Source organism: Xiphophorus couchianus, chromosome 15, assembly GCF_001444195.1.
Source record: "Xiphophorus couchianus chromosome 15, X_couchianus-1.0, whole genome shotgun sequence".
Classification (NCBI taxonomy): domain Eukaryota; kingdom Metazoa; phylum Chordata; class Actinopteri; order Cyprinodontiformes; family Poeciliidae; genus Xiphophorus; species Xiphophorus couchianus.
Window position 1 is genome coordinate 3,816,004 of NC_040242.1, and position 19,092 is coordinate 3,835,095.

Below are 19,092 nucleotides of genomic sequence, written 5' to 3' on the forward strand. Positions count from 1 at the left end.
GGTGTCTCAATGCGTTTCCATTACAAATGTCCACAAGTCTACATAAAAAAAAGAAAACATTTTGCAATTGCGGTGCCTCTATTAAATAACAAGTTAAATTAAGGCCGTTTTCACAATTGATGGGTTTTAATTGGAGACCAAAACTGTAACATTTGTTCCATTTCCAGCTGCTGTGGGTTTGTTTTTCACTGCACTAAGTCAAAACAACCAAACCCTTCGAAAAACCTGTTCCCCTCCTCGCCTGTGGAGGCGCTGCACCACGAACCACTGAAGGAAACAGCATGAAAACCTCTGACGAAGACACTTAGCACAACTTCTTTCTTCACAAAATGCAAGCAAAAATGGAGTAGCATCACATTCTTCTTTAGTTTTCCTGCTAGCTTTAGGCTAGCATGTTTGTTTTTGTTGTATTTACCCAGAATGCCCTGTGCTTTAGTCTACTTCCTGCTTTTGGAACTGTTTCCGATATCACATATGGATATCATTTCAACCGAAGCAAAACCTGGATTTGTAGGAAACACGGCTATTTTGACAAAAATGTTTTTCCGCTGCACCAAAATGTGATCAACCACCGGATGAAACTAATGGGGAAAGATGAAGAAGACAAGAGGAAGTGGTAGGAGGACAATGGTGCACCATGTTTTTCAAATGTCTAATCACATATACAAATGTATTCACGGGTGATTTTAATTTAGTTTCTTATGTATTGGTTTTATTTTCGTAATTCTCATTTGTGCAAACGCAGCTACTAACTGTTTCCACTGACCGTGGAATTACAAAAATTAATTTGCTTAATGGAAACACGGAAATTTGGAAAACAAATCGAGTTTTTCGATAAAACGTTTTTACTCTAGAATTTGTTTTTTTGTTTTTTTTCAGCTGTATTGACATGTGATCAACAACCACATGTTACTACTAGCAAAAAGACGAAGAAGATGACAGGAAATGGTAGGAAAACGATGGCACAACATGCTTTTAATTTCTTATCACGCGAACGAACGTATTCATTTGTAATTTAAATTTTGTTTCTTATTTAATAGTGGTATTTTTGTAATTCGAATTAACTGCTCGAATTTGAATTATGAAAATAAATTTGTTTAGAGTGGAAACAAGCCAATTTAGACAAAGAAAATTCACGTTTTTTGATAAAACGTTGCAGTTGGTTTATCGGCTGAATCAAATGAACTTTTCACGAAAAAACAAAGACGACAGGAAGTGGTAGGAGAACGATGGCACATGTTTTTAATCTCTTATCGCGTGAAGAAACGTATTTATGTGTGATTTTGATTGTATTTCTAATTAATGAAAGCACCACAACTGCAAATTTGTGTTTATTTTTCAACATTAGCAGAATATGGACAAAGATTTGCGTACGCTTGCACGGCAAACGCAGCTTATGTGTGAAACAAAAAGCTTGAAGCAGGATCTGGGTGACGCGAGTTCAATCTGGCTTCCAGGTTCACTGAGGTTGTGGAGTAAAAAAAAGGGGGTGAAGGAGAGGAAAACACATGAACGGTTGGTCCATAAAACCCAGTCTCCGGGCAGAAAACACTCCCAGATTTGTGCAGGAGGAAATCACAGACTGAGCTCAGCTGTTTCAGGGAGTCAGGAGGAAAAATCCTGCGGCCCGTTTTCAACCCAAACCCACAAAACCTCAAAGCCACACCTGGTTCTGAACACTTTTCTCTGAAAAGTCAAAGAACTGTTTGTTAACATGAGTTAAACAAACCGCCTCTGAAGTCCAAGAAATCCTTGGGACTCAGTGTGAAAACAAGTGAACTGGGAGGAACTCTGAGGTCATTATTAAAAACAGACATGGAAAAATAACAGAAAAAGATCTGAGGACCTTTTTAGAAAGTTAATGCACTTTTTGAAAGGTTATGTTAAAAATAAATTGTATATTTAGGAATAAAATGAGTAAAAATCTCTGAATATCAAAGTAAAGATAAAAAAGTCCAACTTTGGATGTTTTTGCTGAAGAAAAAAACGTCATTTTTGACAAATTTCCGCTGAGAGAGAAGACGTTTTGAAAGTAATTTCTGTTAGAAACATTTAATTATTTTAGAATGGGTGAGAAATTAGTCAATTTTATTTATTTACTTAAAAATACATAATTTTGAGAAAATATGACATTAAGTTAAAAAAAAAATCTTTTAAAAAAAATTCTTCCAGAGCTGTGTTAGATTTCAAACAACCCAGAAAAAACAAAGAGTAAATAAATTAAAATAAAAAAAACAAATAAAAAACAGAATACCATAGTTTTATTAAATCTGACAGAATGAATTATTGATACTGCCACTGTACTGAGATAAAATGGAAAAATGTTTAACGCTGTTAAAAATCAAAAAAAAAATTTGAAAGAAGTATCGTGAAACAAACGCTTCGTTCAAAAGACAAGATTTTTTGCCAGAGACATTGTTAAATTTTCCAAAAATCTTGGTAAATGTGTCTTATCATGAAATAGACGCTTGACTAAAAAGTCTTTGAAGAATTTCATCACAAAAACATTGTTAAATGAACAAAGATTTCTGTTTTAGAAAACATTTTGAAATAGACAGCTTCGCTCAAAAATCTCCTAAATTTTTGTCAGATTTGAAACAATTGCTTCATAAAAGTCTCTGAAGATTTTTCACTTAGCAACATTGTGAAACGGACACCTCGTTAAAAACTGTTTTAAGATTTCCTTTGCAGAAATATCGTCGAAAGACTTTAGATTTTTGTCAAAGAAACATAGTTAAGCAAACAATTTTTTTACATTTAATCAAAAATGTAAAAAAATTGTTGTCAAAAATATTATGAAACAAATACTTTGTTTGAAAGTCTTCAAAGATTTTTGTTCCAGAAACAATGAAATTATCACTTTTATTAAAGAATTTTTGAAGATTTTATCACAGAAACAGATCCTTTGTAAAGAAAGACATTGTTAAACAAACGCTAGTCAAAAAATTTAACAAACATCATGAAACAAACACTGTTGGTAAATATTTTAAGATTTTTCTCACAGAAACATCATAAAAAAAGGCTTTTTCCTCAAAAACATGTTGAAACAAACCCTTTGTTCAAAAGTCTTGTAAGGTTTTTGTTACAGAAACGAAGTTGGGCCGTTAATCAGTCTGACGCAGTGAAATCATGGAGCAGATGAAGCTCTGCTCCACGATTTAAAGTGCACAGATCTGTTTCCCCTCCCTCAGGCTTTGGCTGAACATCACAACACCACTTTACATATCTTCAGGGTCAAAGGTCGATCCTCCTTCGAAATTTCCAAGAACTGGAAGTGAAGGAGCTGCTGGCACACTGACTGCGTCCAACCTGAAGATGTTTCATGTTGCTCCAGTTGGACGTTGATTTAAAAACGCGTCTCATAAAACTCTGTTTTTAAACTCTTTAAATTGTTTTATATACACAACTACACAAATAAAGGCTTTGTGTTAATGTTCAATGCAGAGTTGGTGATTTTGCAGAAGAATCAGAAAATCTCTTCAAAACATTTATATTTTCTTTAGTTAACAAAGTTAAACTTGTTTTATTCTTTCTGGGAATAGCTACTGAATAATTAAAAATATGTCACCCTTCTCTGTTTGTCTCGGTCCAGTAGTTGACTCCTCCAGGTTCACCAACTCAAATTTAATACTTTTTAAGACCAAGAATTAACTTTAAGACCTGTATCGCGACCGAATTGTTCAAAAGAAGATTGTATATTCATACATGTGTAAGAATGGAAATTTATGGTACTCCTTCTGAGATTGACAGTAGCAGCATTTCAACGACAAATGTGTGCAAAACTTTGTCAATATTCTGCTAATGTTTGAAAAACACAATTTCACAGTTGCAGTGTTTCCATTAAATGAGAAACAGAATTACAATCACGTGACTAAATTTGTTCATGAAGTCAGACTGGCAGTAGTCTTACTACTTCCTGTCAACTTCTTTGTCATTTCCACCAGTGGCAACATCTGGTGGTTAGTCACGTGAGTCGTGTGATATGAAAAGTGTTTCCATTGCAGTTTTGAAAAATATAATTCTGATATGCCCAAAATAACCGCCTCATCCAAGCACAAAACCTTTTTAAAATTTTTTTTTTGACATTGACATGTTTCCACAAACAGAAGTTCATGATAGATGCAGAAGCGCTAACTAGCAAGGCTATTTTACCAGCTAGTTAGCGGTTAGCATTGAGCCACAGAATTAAGATGTTTACGCTCAACTCCAACTCTTGACTGACAATAAAGTCCTGTGAGAAAAAAAAACAAAAGACTAGACAGAATATATGAGATCAAATAGTTGTGGCACAACAAAATTGTGGCACAAATACGCCACTAAATGTTGTTTTAAACATGCCAAACCCATAGGGGGCAGTGTCGCGCAAAGCTAAAACCTGTCAGCCAATCAGAATCCTTCAAAACAACCATGACTTCCTGCTCAGAACTCAAAATGCTGCAAGAAAGTTCTTTTGTGTAGATATATATACATATTTAAGTACTTTTAAGTAGTGTATTAGAATATAAATCTTTAAAAAATAAAACATTTGGCTACTTGTGGAATCTGCTAACAAGAAAACCAAATTGGTTATTAGCAATGGTCCAGCAGCTTTTCCCCAAACATATAAAATAAATAAACCATAATGGTTCCCAATGAACAGCTGACAGAACAGCATCCAGTTATAAAATCAAATAAAGTAGCTGAAACGCACAACACTAATTATAACACGTAAAAACATATACGAAACATGATTAAAGTTACACATGAAACTATTTTATACAACTTGATTTGTCTAAAATGTGTGTTGGAATATAATATGATACTTACCACAGTTACAGACGGCAACAGGAGTTTCCGGTTGCTACGGTAACCACCAACTGTCAGGAGAAACAGCAAATAAAAGTCAGTAGCAGAAAAACTTGCCTAAATCAAAATGAATACATAAGTTTTAACAAAAGAACCCTTTTAGATGTATTAATATGGATTTTATATAAACATTTTATGTCAGCATCTCAAACACATAAACTTTGATCTGCTAATATAAGCGAGGGATGTCCAAAGAGCCAGGGGCCATTTTGTGGCCTTAGGCCCGATTCTTTTGGCCCCCAAATGCAATTCAAGATGGATACAGACTTGTTTATTAAGAAAACTTTAATAAACAGGTTATTTTTAATCAGGGTAAAATTATTTGTTTACAATGGAAAATGTTACCTATTTTACAACCAGACTTTAACAATAAGTGGAAACATTTTTGCAAACTCTTTCTGGAAAGCCAACTTTGCTTCACCAAATCAGCTTTTATTCAATTAATAAATTCAGGTAAATATAGCAAACATTTTGAAGTAAAGTGACCCGAATCCTGTTCTTATAAAAGCATAAAACAATTTGTAAACGTGAAAAATCCTTTTTAAGTTTTGGTTCTATGATGAATAACATTCCTTTCCTACTGAAAAATTAAATATTTTATTTGCTTAATTTCAGGTTTTTTGGTACTTTTGACTCTACAATTTTGGCTTTTCTGATCAAATTTACTCTGGGAGGAACTTCGGAGACTAAAAGTTAAATTTAAAGTTCAGCATCTGAAATTATTTCCAGAATATGATGTTTAAATAATAGTTTTTGTTTTAACCTAGGTCTTTATTCTAAGTGTTCATCTTTCAGGTGTTTTAGTTGAGTTAGATGAAAATTCTTGATTTGAATTCTAATATTTAGATTTGACTTTTCCTTCAGTTGTTAAATTTTATACTTTATTAAGTAATTAATTTACTGAGGTAAATAAATTGCCATAAATTTCAGATAAAATGCTGGAAATGTTTTGTTAATTTTAGAGTTTGGTTCTGAGTTCAGTTTAATCTTAGATACAAATTTATGTTTAACGATTTATTTTAGTTTCAGTTCGTTTCAAACTTTTGTATTACGAGATACATTTTTAGTTTCAGAATTTAATCTGTAGCTTTTTAGTTTATTTTCATTGCATATTTTAATTTCAGGCTCAGTTCTCCATTAAAACATTTTCTGTGATTAATGTTATAATAATCTGGAGTTTAATTTGAATTTAGTTTTGTGTCTGAATTTAATTTCTATTTGTTCTTGAATTTAGTTTCCAGGTTTATTCCTGAACTTTTCCTCCATCGTTGAGTTTGAAAGTTTTGTTTCACAATTTATTTTGTAAGTTTACTTCAAGATTTTGGTTTCATTTAACAAAATTAAAAAGAAATGAACTGGTTCTAATTTTCTGTCAGTGAGTTTTTACAAAACCAGCAGCTGAAATTAAAAACGTTAAAAAATGTTTATCGTTAAGGATTTTTGAAGGTTAAAAAAAAATCTTCTGACAAGAAATTAATCGAATGAAAACACCATTTAAAAACACTAATATTTATAAATTTAAACAGGAAAAAAATAAAAATCCAATAAATAAGGAAAAAATCCTAAACGGAAAAGAAAGTGCAATTTCTAATAACAGTTGATTCTGTTATTACTATTAACTGTTATTAATTTTAATAATTGTTGCTAGATATTCACATATCTTAAAAATAATTTAAGATAAATAAATATTTTGTATTAGAAGCAAATTCTTCTACATTCATGAATTGTGGCAATTTGACGGAAATGAGTCACATTTTTAAAACGTTACAGTTTTACTTCTTTAGCCTAAAATTTTTTTTTTATTTTTTGTTGTTTTATGAAGGTAAAAAAGATTTTTACTTTTTATTAAATTCAATAAAATTGCTTTACATTTCAACATAAGAACAGTATTTTCAGCTAAAATACTTCTTTTCCACCCTGATTTTTGTGGTTTATTAATTAATTACCAATAAATTAATCAGTTTGGACCATTTTCATTATGGAAATTTTGACAAATCTTTAGAACTTTATCTTGGGTTCAATAAGCTGCTAATTTTAGTGTAATTTATTCTAAAAATCAATAATTATAATTCTTTTAAATTGAATACATTGAAAATAGTTATTTTGTTTTCTAACATGTTATTTTTTATGTTTAAGCTGCTGTTTCATTTCTAGAAACATTAAAATATGTTTTCAGAAAGCAGAAAAACAGATTCGGTTTGAGAAAAATGTGAACTAATGGTGCTAATTGACTCCTTAAAGTGATTAATTTGTGTTTAAATGCTGAGTTATTTCTGCAGCTCCGTCGTCGGAGCAGCAGAAACCGTCCTCCTCTTCGTGTCTGAGTCTGAAGCGACTCGGAGCCAGCAGTCGCTCATGAATCCTCGGAACAGAAAGCCCAGTTTGCTTTCCAGGAACTCTGCATGGGAAACCTGGACGTCTTCCAGATGGTTTATATCAGCCGCCTGACAGCAAGAGGAGGAACTTTATGCTAAATCAGGAAATCGGGACCTGGTTTTTATTTCTTAAAACAAGTTTGTGCACGCCCCAGGCATGGAAAAATGTGAGGAAAACCTTTTCAGTTTCTGCTCCGCAAAGCTGAAGTCTTTTTTAGCAGGAAGAGTCCAAAACTGATACTCAAGTAGGAGTAGAATTACTTCAACATATTTTTACTCAAGTAAAAGTAGCTGCCCAAGAAAATACTTAAGATTAAGAAAGTATTTGATAAAAAAATCAACTCAAGTACTGAGTAATTGATCAAATTATTAATCAATTAATATCACATAATCAGATGGATCAAATATAAAGTGAAGTGGGAATTTTGGTATTTTAAGAACCAAAATCATAATAATTGATAGGAATAACAAAATCAGGCAAAAATATTTTTCCAAATCAGTTTCTTTCAATAAAAAAAAGCTTATGAAACTTTAACAGAAACTGCAGGTGTGAGTCTGTCTGGTGGATTTTTGGTTTAAACTTGTTTGTTTTTCATTCAGTGGGTAAAAAATCCAGAAATTTTACTCAATTAAGAGTAGAAATACTTCATAATAAAATTACTCAAGTAAAAGTAAAAAGCACAGCGTGTTTTTTTAGGTGTAAAAATACTTTTAGGTGTAAAAATACACCTAAAAGTATTTTTTTTTCGAAAGGGCCACTCAAAAGTAACTGAGTAAATGTAACTAGTTACTATAAAACTCTTATCACTTTTGCAACTTGGGGTGTTTTCCCACCTGATAGTCCGGTCGACTCGGTTCGATTCTGGACCAAAACTGCAACGGTTGCTGCGGTTAAAACCAACCAAACCCTTTGAGCAACCTGTTCCCCTCCTGGCCTGTGGGGGCGCTGCACCAGGAACCACTGGAGGAAATGACACAAAAACCTCTGAAGACACTGAGAGCAACTTCCTTCTTCACAAAATGGAAATAAAAACAGTGGAGTTTGATTAACAGTTGGAGTATTTTTTTAAATCATTAGCCATTTTTTAGGCTAGCTCTAGGCTAGTGGATTTGTTTTGGTTGCATTTACCCAGAATGCCCTGCTCTGCAGTCCGGTCTGCTTGGCGTTCACATGTGCATTCAAACCGATCTAGAGTTCACTTCAGCCAAACCGAAACCAAGGATTTCTTGGACAGAAAACTTAACAGGTTTGAATAATAAACTGACTAAAGTTTTAGTTCAGTTAAATATTTTCTGTCAACTTCATTATCATGCAACAAAGTTTTTCTATATTTAGGTGAAAATAGTGTAAAAGAAACCCTGAGAGTGTTTCTTTCAAATTGTTCTATTTCTAACATGAGAAATAGCTTTTTACTCTCTGCATCAATATGGCCTTTAAAAATCTAAAAAAAAAAAAAAAAGTTTTAGCTCAAAGCTCTCATTACAGTCACTGTACTGGATTTAAAAATCATATTTTCTATTTGTAAAACTGTTTCTTAAAATGTACAGCATCAGGCAAAAAAATAAAAAGCTCCAATTTAATAATTGAAGCTAGTTATTAACGACCTATATTTAAATTCAATTTAATTTGGTACCTATGTAGTTCTTTATATATTGATCAGAAACATGTTTTAACAAATTAAAACTATTATGTATCACCAGAATCCAAAATTAGCTCTAAATAAATATTTAAAATTGAATTGAATGAAATGAAACAGAACAGTTTCATTTCATTATAGCAAAAGTAAGTTTCCTTTTGCTATAAGGAAACATACATTTAAGAAAATAAAGGGTTTGTTTTGGGTTTCTGGTTTTAAGTTGCCTGTTGCTTTTTTTTTAAATCACATTTTTATGTTAAATTTATTAGACTTAACCAAAAATATTCCTCTGAAAAAGATGGATGATTAAAAACGAGCTACAATCCAAGAAAACTTCTGATTTAGACTTAAATCTGGTTTATTTTAACATAACGAGAGTGACTGTAAGTCTCAACCTACAGTAAGTGAACGCAGCACCAATCGATTGGCCAATAGGCTGCTTGTTTTCATATCTCCATGGCAACAGCAGAACATGCCGCTGACACGAACGAGTGTGCCGCTTCAGAACCTTTCTGTCTTTACCAGCAGAAACAGACAAAAGCCACATATTTATGTCCAGAGGAAGTAAACTACCAAAGCAAGTTGTTGATTTGATTCTGGCCGCAGAGGAGAAACGGAAAAACTGATTTCCAGAATGAGAAATGATCGTTTTGCTGCAGTTTGTCTCCACCTGCTGGCCATTCTTCTGCCACTACAGCTCTCCGCTGTTTCTTTGTTTCCAGACAAAGCAAACGAAACAAATAAGTAAAACTACTATTACAGTCAGCAGGGCTCTGTTAAATGTTAAATAATTCAAGTATTCTCGGTAACATATAAATACTGATAAGAAAATAAACAGATAAATGAAATTTCTCAACATTTTCCACTTTTCTTCATCAGTTCTGCTAGAATATGTCAGGTTGATGATCTCCAGTTTGAGTTGTGCTTGTTTTCTCTGTCCTGAGCCACTTCCTGGTCTCGAGTTGTTGTCCGATCTCCAGCGTTCTGATGCCAAAGACGCGCCTCTCCACCTCCAGCACCTCGTCGAACAGATACCAGGCCTCCACGTCCAGCATGAAGGAGAAGAGCTGCAGCAGCCAGACGAAGGAGCGCGGCAGCGCGGGCTCCATGCTGGGGTAATGACTGGTGCACGTCCTGCAGAGCAGACGAAGACGTCTGGGTTCATAATGGGACGCCTTGTTAATGAGACGCTGGCTGAGCGTTCAGAGACTCACCGGGGGTTGCAGGGTCGCAGCGGCGGATGCCAGTAGTTGAGGTTCAAGGGAGTCATGAATCCGTTACTCAGGGAGACGACTCTATCCAACTTGGTGTGGAGCAGGCTGGGCCCGTCTGATCCGTCCTCGTCGCCCCAGCAGAACTGGAAGCTGGAAGGACCTCCGTAATGGACGGCCGCCGGACAAGAGGACAGCCTCTTCAAACACATCTGCACGTTCTCTGAGATTCCTGAAGAAACGACAGCGTATGTTTCTCAAATCCCAATAAATCCCTGCAGACAGATGGGTCCCCAAAACTCAGCCGACTTCAATCGGGTTTGTCTCCTGCTCATAGTAATGAAGCCATAACTGAGATGGCTCAGGTTTGTTGGCAGTCTTTTCTGCACCGCTCTCTCAAAAGTTATTTCAGCAAGTTGTAGGTCTGGACTTTGACAGACAATGGGATGAATGGACAGATGAGAGTATGAACGGATGAACGAGAGGATGAACAGATGGAGTGAAAGGACAGACAATTGAGTGAACAGAAGGACGATGGGATCAATGGACGGATGAGAGGAAGAACGGACAGTCCAGGTTTTGAGGAGATTTGGTGACAAACGGTAACCTTGGACTGTCCAACCCTCACCAGAAATGAGTGGGACTTCCTGCGTACCAAGCTCTGACACCGGTCAGAGGTTTTCTGCATGACCGATCAATCAACCTATATTCCCACCCTGTGTGAAGAGACCCTGACTGTTTTCATGCTCATTCATTTTCTTACTTCTCCTCTTTGTCATAAAAAGTCTGTCCCGCTTGTCCGTGAAGAACAGTTTCTTTCCTTTCCACTGTTTCCTGTAGAAAAAAGACAAAAATGTTTGGCTGTTCAGCAAATGAAGTCATATAAACACCTTCAGGTTGGAGGCCCTGATGTCTCACCTGGCGATGTCCTGGTTCCTCCTCTGCTGGGCGTCCAGCAAAGCAGTCTGAACCAGTTTGTACCACTTCCTGAAGCTGAACAGGTCTCCTGTGAACCAGCAATCACACAGAACACCACAAAAAACAGCTTACCTTTTAATTATCACACCACTATGACTCAACCCAATGCATTGGGGATGCACAATATATTAGCATCTTGTTGTTCAGGTGGAAATTATGCATTTTCTTCTATTTTCCAGTATTTACCAGAGACAGAAAAAAAAGACCAAAGAGGAGAGAAGGCAGGAAGATAGATGGACGGACAATAAGACAAAATGATGAATGGAGAAATAAATAGATCAACAGAAGATGAATGGACAGGCAGACAGACAACGGACTGGACGGACTATAATCTGATCTATTGATGTCAGGACAATTAGATGAATGAATCAGATGGGTGGACGGACAGATGAATGGATGAAAGGACAGGAAGACAGAGGAACAGAAAGTTTGATGAATGGATGAACAATGAGATGACGGGAATGGGATAACAAAGGGACAGACGGACGGCCAATGGGACAGACAGCCAATGGGAGGGTCGGACGATGAGTTGGATGTATGGATGAATGAATGAATGAATGAATGAATAGGTAAATAGATAGACGTATGGACAGATTAACTGGTAGATAAATAAAACCTTTAAGACAAAACAGAAACATGAAGGACCAACCTGTGTCGTCATGGGAACCAGTCTTGTTCGATAAATCCCTGAAACACAGAAACGAAAGTCACAAAGGTGCAGCAGAGACTGCGAGGTCTCCATGGCAACAGCTCAGGTGTGTCAGGTTACCACTCGGTGTGATCGTCCAGGCCAAACATCACCTTCATGGTGACGATGATGAGCGCGGCGGCCTGCAGGTCGTACCGCGGCAGGACGGGACGCGACCCGCCGTCCAACGTGTGGCGCTCCTGATCCGCCATACCTGCGCGGTCCATCAGGACGCAGACCCACCTGTGCAGCTCGTCTGAGGACCAGAACAGATGGGGGTCGTTAGCGGTCCCGGTACCAGTCTGTGGGACTGACTGGGTCGAACAGGTTACCGGGCAGGTTAGCGTCGGTCAGGTAGCGCAGGCTGAGCGGCGCCGGGTGGAGCAATGCTTCTGGGACGATGGGAGGAAAAGCAGGAAGCTGCAGGTACTGGACCAGAACCTGCGCTTCTTTATGGACCGAGCGGTGAGACGGGATCCTCTGCAGGAACAAGAACCACCTTTAGCAGATAAAACTGGTCAAAAACAAAGAAAACCTATTCTTTACATTTGGATCAATGGTTCTCTAACTTTCAAAAGGCCAGAATTTATATCCAGGGGTTGGAAATAACCGAGCCGTACCTCTGCAGATTGAAATATCAAAGTATTTTTAAGATGCTTACTGGTTAGACAAGAGCACAAATATTTTGTTTATGAATTCAGGACACATTCAAATGAAAAAATACTTTATTAATCCCAAAGGGAAATTAAATGTAAAACCCAGTTATTCCTTAAACTTACAGACTAAAACCAAGAAAAACCAGTTCAAAAGCCTAAATGTCGAGTAAGTAATTTGCCACAGTGCATTTGAACAAATCGGAAATCATCATTATTAACCGAACAAGCTATCATTAGCATGCTAAAATCAGAATTTAGACAGTGCTAGCATATTAATACTAACATGAGCCAAACATAGTGAAAAATTACAGTAGTTCCTTGTAGTTCAATGACCAACCTCAACATGGAAAAGAAGAGCATCCGGACCACACAGCTTCATCTCTTCAGGAAGTTCCTCGTACGCAGTCACATACGGGACGTGACCTTCTTTTACCAGCCTGGGGTCAAACCACAGACTGGGGTCAAATGGATGCTTAGGAGCAGCTAAAGCTTAAGGATAAGAATGGGTTAGAAACAAAACTGGAAACAGAAATGGTTTTTTGTTTTGACTGGAAGTACCTAGCCTTTAGCGACTGGTTTAACTTCAACAAACAGTAAAATAACGGGCCGAATCCAGAGCCGTGAGGAACTCCATTCCCCAACATGAAACTATAATCTGCTAAATTAGAGCTCAATGTTTAAAAATGTATGTACAAAGCTCAGAAAAAAACTTTTACCAACCAATATTCAATACAGATTTGTGAAGACAGAAAGCAAATACAACTTAAAAGGAACTGAAATGTTCTAAATAATTTAGATCGAGAACGGTGAGAATGGAAATCTGCATTTAAATTAAAGGCGTTAGTTTATGGAATAATCTTGATAGTGAGATAAAACAATCTCGATCTTTCTGCACTTAAAAGATAATTGAAAATTATTAAGATGTAGCGACACGGCGTTGAATTAGTTGATCTTTTTTTTATTTGAAATATGTTTGTTATAGTTAAATAGCAAATTGTATTTTTAATTTCATGATTTCTTTTAGTTGTTCAATAAACTACTTATGTTTATTATTGAATAAATTTAAAAAAACATGAAATGAAAACATGAAATGCATTAAATATGCATTGTTATTTAGCAAAAATATCCAAGTTTTTCAAGAAAATGTCTGAGAATCAAAAGATGTTTTTTGCTAATTTTTGCCTATTGGAACTCAGAAATTTCAAAAGTTGTTTCTACAATATTTCTGAGATTAATCTAAAAATGTCGGAGTTTTCTAATAAACCTTCAACTTTTCAAATGAGAAATTTCCAAGATTTTTCTGGTAATTTTTAAACTTTTCAAACTCAGAAATATACTTGTTTTTTGTCAAAAAGAGTTTTTAAAAAAATAAAAAATTTAACTATTGAAACCTGACAGTTTCCATGTTTGTTCTACAATATTTCTGAGATTAATCTAAAAAATTTAGTTTTTTGTTTTTACAAATTCTCAACTATGGAAACTCAAAAAATGTTCATTTTCTAGAATATTTTTGAGATTAAGCCAATTTTTTAAAAGTTTTCTAGCAAATTTTCGTCTTTCCAAACCCTTTCCGTGTTTTTTGGTGGCACTGTACTCATCTTTTTGTCCCATCCACAATGGCTCTAATGCTCCATCGTATTAAATGTTTCAAACATTTTTAAAAGTGTAAACATGACCATCCAGGTGTGTTTTTGCTACCTGAGCAGGTCGCTAAGCGTCAGAGCTTCGCGGCTCCAGACCAGAGCCAGGTGGATCAGAGCCAGAGTCGTCTTCATGGTCATCAGGCTGCGGCTCCGTTTCCATGACGATGAGGTGCCTGCGCTGCTGCGGTCCGATCCCATCCAATCGCTGGAGCTCTCTAAGGTTCAAAGGAACATTTCAACCAATTGGAACAGTTTAAAAAATTAAAATATTTCTCTAAACTTGCCATGGATTGATTGTTTATACGTTTCTTTTTAGTACCTGCATTAGAGCCAGCGGAGCTGTACAGAACTGACCCGGAGTCGGTGAAATTACCAGACAGAACCGATTCCGCGGCGCTGTCCACGTCCGTGTCCGAATCCAACGTTGCCTGATGGGAAAACATGGAGGAATTAAATTATGACTCATTTAAACATTTTTGCCAAGACTAAAAATATTTTAAGAATTAATATCACAATTAAAATGTGTATATTTTAATTTTAGCCCTGGCACTTTATAAAAACCTAAAAAGACTTTAGTGAAACTTTGTTAAAACTGTAGAAAAATTAAAATGGCAAAAAATATTTACACAATACACATATTAAAAGCAGGGAATTTAGAACAATGTGAAAACAAAATTATAATAGCATTAAAACATATTTAAAAAGTTGTGCTTTTTTCCTTTGGAATATAAAAAAATAAAATAATCAAAAATAAAAAAAGATGTTTTAAGCATTACTAAAAAAAAAAGTAAATAAACTAAAATGATCGGAAATTACCTCAGAAAGAAAATTCAATTCAAACACATGAGCTAAAAATTACAGAAATAAAATCTATTAAAATCTTTCCAGAATAGAATGAACTTTAAGAAAAAAACATTTTCTTTAAAATAATAATAACTTAAAAAATGACCAAAATGTAGATGAGAAAGTGTCAGAAAAACAATTACATGAAATGGGTAAAACTGACAGAAATCTGAAAACATAAATTATATTTAATAAAAAATTTAAAAAAATCTACAGCAGTGAAGAATAAAAGGAAACTGACCCTTCTAAACCTTAAACTCCTGATTGGGTTTTTGGTGTATCCCTGCTGGCTCTTCTGCAGATAAAGTCTCCACATCTGACACAGAACGTCGTCCTGAAACCAAAAACGTCAAACTAACAAAACGGGTTTTATCTGCTGATATCGGATCAATGGGAATGACGGGAGCGGACCTTAAACTGAGGAGTGACTCCCAGTCTGAGGAGAGCGTCGGCCTGGTTCTGCAGGATGAACTGGAAACCTTCGCACAGCATCCAGACGTAGCCGCACTCTGAGGAACAACAAATTATTAAAACATCTGGTAATATGAACATTCCAGAAAACAGTGTCAAAAGACGCTTAGATATTCAATTATTCAGGTGTTAAAAGTTAAGTTTTGACACCAAACTTAAAATTTCTGGGAAATGTTTAAGTTAAAACTCCTAAATAACAAAAGTTTGATATGTGAAAAAGAAACAGGAGGTTAAAACCGACCCGTCTTCCTGATTCTGGATTGTCTGGTGATCCGGGAAATTCTGTTGGAGTTGCAAGTGAACGACATGTCCACCACCTCTCTGGTTCTCTGAGGACATTTTAATAAAACATCAAAAACAAACCAACAGAAAACAAAAAAATCACAAATTATACAGGAGACACGTTGAAGGCACAACAGTGACACCTGCAGGACGGTTGGTGGTACTGCAGTGTGCACAAGCTCAATTTGAGTGACTGGAAGAAAGTGGAAGAAAATGAAGAGCAATCTTCTGCCAAAAAACAAAAAATGTTTTTTAGATTAATGTCAGAAATTTTCAGGAAAAATAAACCAACAAAATCAGTGAATTTGAAAAGTCCAAAATTTGCTATAAAAACTGAGAAATTTTCTAGACAAAAAACTCAGAAAGTGAAGATTCGCTAGGAAAAAAACAAACAATTTTAGATTAATCTAAAAAGAATCTAGAAAAGAACAAAAAAAACCCCAACATGTTAAACTTTTGGGAGTTGAGTTAGAAAAGTCTTTTTTTTTTTCCACGTTTGAAACTCAAAAATTTCTTTTTTATTTTCTGGAAAATTTCTCGGCCCCAAAACTCGAAAATTTCAGAGTTTCAAAAGTTAAAAATTCTCAACTTTTGTAAAATTTTTGGGTTTGAAAATGCTAAATTTTTTACTTTGGAAACTCAATGCTGTCCTTGTTTTTTCACATTTCTGAGTTTTATTCCTTTGTTTTTGAAATGTACTCCATTTTTGTTCTATCTGTATTGGCCCCAATCATTGTTTAAAGTCAAACTCTGTCAGATAAAGATTTGTTTGGGAGTCACCTCGATGACATTGTGGCAGGACCTGCAGTAGAAGCGACCCTCATCTGAGATGCCCCAGTCCACGGCTGCACACTGATTGCAGGGCTCCTTGTATTCATCCTGAACCAGAGGAAACGCAGAGGGACAGGTAAAGGTGACACACCTGGCTGAGTCTCAGCGTGAAATATGACTTTTATGTATTAAAAACAAGCCAAGCAAGAAAACAACAAACTAAACACAACAGCTTCTACTTACTCATGTGAACTGTAAATAGTTCATTTATTATTTTAAAAGAAGAAATTAATATTATAAATAAATATTTTATTTTGCTGAAATAAAATCAGCTGGTTAAAATTTCAAGAACAATTTGGTATATATATATATATATATATATATGGATAAATTGTCATTAAAAATGTATTTTAGAACATTTAAAGCTGCTGAAACTATTTTAATTAACAGCAAAATGTTGACGGGAGACTATGGAAAACTTATAATAAAAAAAAAACAAATCTTATTTTATGGCCACGATTTGTAGCAGTGGCTACATAAAGAACCAACCTAATTTATTTTTCATCAAAACAAACTATCTGTATCAATATTTACAGTTTTGCAAATAGCTGAAAATTAGCAGTTAAAAGCTATATTCGCCGAGTATTAAAAAAGATGCCATCTTATCAGGATCAGTAATTAAAATATATTTATAGCACGTGTCAGAGTTTGTTCATCAGAAAACATGATTAAAATCAGATTTTGTTCATTTAGTTTGATGCAAATCGACTAGCTAACATTAATTGAACAAATTGAACAAAAACATACCGAAAGAAAGTCTAAAATAACTAAATAAAAGTTGAAGGGAAACCACTGGAAAACGCTTAATAGAAAACAATTCAGAATTTTATGGCAATAATTTTTAAAGCACTATGATGATGTAGTCAAACCATAATATTTGAACAGATGTCTTTTAAAGTTTGCTGAAAGTGAATAGTTAAAATCTATGTTCACCGATTATTAAATAAAATGCTGCTTATTCAGGATCAGTAAATAAAATCTGCATAGGATGCAAATCAGTTTGTTAATCAGAAGAAAATAGAACAAAAACAGGTTTTCTTAACGGAGTTTGGCGCAAATCAACTAGCTAACACCAACACTTCCGTTTTCTGAGTGACATTTACACAAAAAATATTTAATTACTGATCAGCGCTTACCGCATCCTCTTCCTCCATGGTGGAAGTTCAAATTGACCGGTTACGTATTGATTTGATCAGCTTTTAATGTCCGCAGTCGCTCTATCATGTGGAGCATAAGAGTAGTTTGGATTTCTTCTTCTTTGTTTTCTTTCAGGCCGGAAGCTGCTCTGCTGCCACCACCAGTCCGATTCGCGAACTACAACACCCAATTGGTCAAATTAACTTTGGGACCTTCGTAACTTTTGAAACTTTTACGATCCTGAACCCGTCAAACTGAACGAACGCACAAAAACGTCCGCTTAGGACGTGTAAATTTTGTGAAAAACTTGGAGTTTTCACAAAGTTATCCTCCCAGAAATTTTACACACAAGTCTACTTTTATAAATTTGTATTTTAATGTGTGGTTATCAGTGTGTGTGTTAATGTCTGTGATGCTTTCTTTGCTCGAGTTTATGAGATTTTTTGCTTCCTCAATCTAAAAGCGGATTTGGGTGAGATCAGAGATTATAAATAGAGCAGCCAGATGTTTCCGCTACATTCTCTTACATAACGTCACGACATGAGGTCCTTTTGTTTAAAATGTGTGTTTATTGTTGTTTTGTTTCAGTTTTAAATGTTTTATTTATTTATTTTTGGCTAAATCACAGCCACCATGAACGGGTTCATGTTTCACGAGCAAAGGCACACCGCGAGCGCCTCATCAGACCGTCAAGTTCACGTGCGCACGAACAAAAAAACCCCGCGGACTTTCAAAGTAAAAGCATTTCTGAAACAATTTCGTACCTTATGAAGAAAATATGATTTATTTCTATTGACTTGTCTTATTTAATCCCAAATTAAACTTTGTTTTTGTATCTAGTTGAATGTTGTTAGATAAAACACGATGTTTTTGCAAAACAATAAAAAAGAAATATAATTTTTTTATTTAATATTCAAGATGTTCCATTAAACTAGCTTAAAAATCGGAAAAATGACATTATGCAGCTGTTTTAAGTAGTTTAGCTTTATAGATTTAAAAAAGAACAAAAAATAAAGATGAAATAAATTCAACAAGTATACTACTGAAATGCTGAAACTTTGTGATAATTATAAAGCTCTTCCACTTTTTCACCCATTTCAGAGGATTTCTTTTCTCTCTTCACATTACTCTGAGCTATTCCACCATTCAGGCATGAAAAAAATCTACTAAACTGAATGGGTCAAACTTTTTTGCGTAATGTGCCCAACTGAGTGCAAATATGTTGAAACAGAGACTTTAATAATCAGATTTTCTTCTTTTCCTGATTGTTTGTAGCCACGTTTTGGTGTTCCGCAAAGAATTATTCTAGACTTTATATATTAAAGTTATTATAGTTGCTTATTAGATTCAATTTAAACGGGTCCTACTTTGAGATTCTTGTTTTTATCATCCTAAGTGTTGGTTCAGGGTGGATTCCACTACTGCTGGTGATTTCATGCTTTTATTCTGAAGCCGCCAGGCCTACTTCCGCCCCGCCTCCTTGCTTCTCGCCAGC

The 19,092-nt window shown here is 35.1% G+C and overlaps 2 protein-coding genes across 3 annotated transcripts in view; both read right to left on the minus strand.

The window, feature by feature from the left end:
• Positions 1-8,086, minus strand: part of klf11a (Kruppel like factor 11a) — a 16,650-nt gene extending 8,564 nt beyond the window's left edge. The window contains exons 1-2 of the mRNA XM_028039875.1: positions 8,055-8,086; positions 4,807-4,856 (exon numbers count right to left, since the gene is read on the minus strand). The gene's annotated coding sequence lies outside the window, so the exon portion shown is untranslated. The remainder of the gene's footprint in view (positions 1-4,806; positions 4,857-8,054) is intronic.
• Positions 8,087-9,197: 1,111 nt separating this feature from the next.
• On the minus strand, positions 9,198-19,079 carry taf1b (TATA box binding protein (Tbp)-associated factor, RNA polymerase I, B). 2 transcript variants are annotated; one of them, XM_028039873.1, is made up of 15 exons: positions 18,965-19,079; positions 16,410-16,508; positions 15,589-15,676; positions 15,288-15,385; positions 15,118-15,210; positions 14,353-14,461; positions 14,089-14,248; positions 12,728-12,827; positions 12,067-12,214; positions 11,816-11,990; positions 11,696-11,733; positions 10,987-11,074; positions 10,832-10,902; positions 10,072-10,300; positions 9,198-9,991 (listed from the first exon to the last, which is right to left on the minus strand). In XM_028039873.1, exons 3-15 carry the CDS (start codon positions 15,653-15,655, stop codon positions 9,742-9,744), a joined length of 1,626 nt encoding a protein of 541 aa, XP_027895674.1. In that variant the 5' UTR covers positions 15,656-15,676; positions 16,410-16,508; positions 18,965-19,079; the 3' UTR covers positions 9,198-9,741. The 2 variants fall into 2 exon arrangements, with proteins under 2 accessions (XP_027895674.1, XP_027895673.1); XM_028039872.1 differs by lacking the exon at positions 18,965-19,079 and adding an exon at positions 17,597-17,753.
• Positions 19,080-19,092: the final 13 nt, after the last annotated feature.

Excerpts from the sequence above, each read along its gene's own strand:
- taf1b (XM_028039872.1), bottom strand. Across the intron at positions 12,215-12,727 it reads CTCTTCTTTTCCATGTTGAG|AGGATCCCGTCTCACCGCTC; the intron begins GTTGGTCATTGA and ends TTGTTCCTGCAG. Across the intron at positions 9,992-10,071 it reads CTGCGACCCTGCAACCCCCG|GACGTGCACCAGTCATTACC; the intron begins GTGAGTCTCTGA and ends TCTGCTCTGCAG.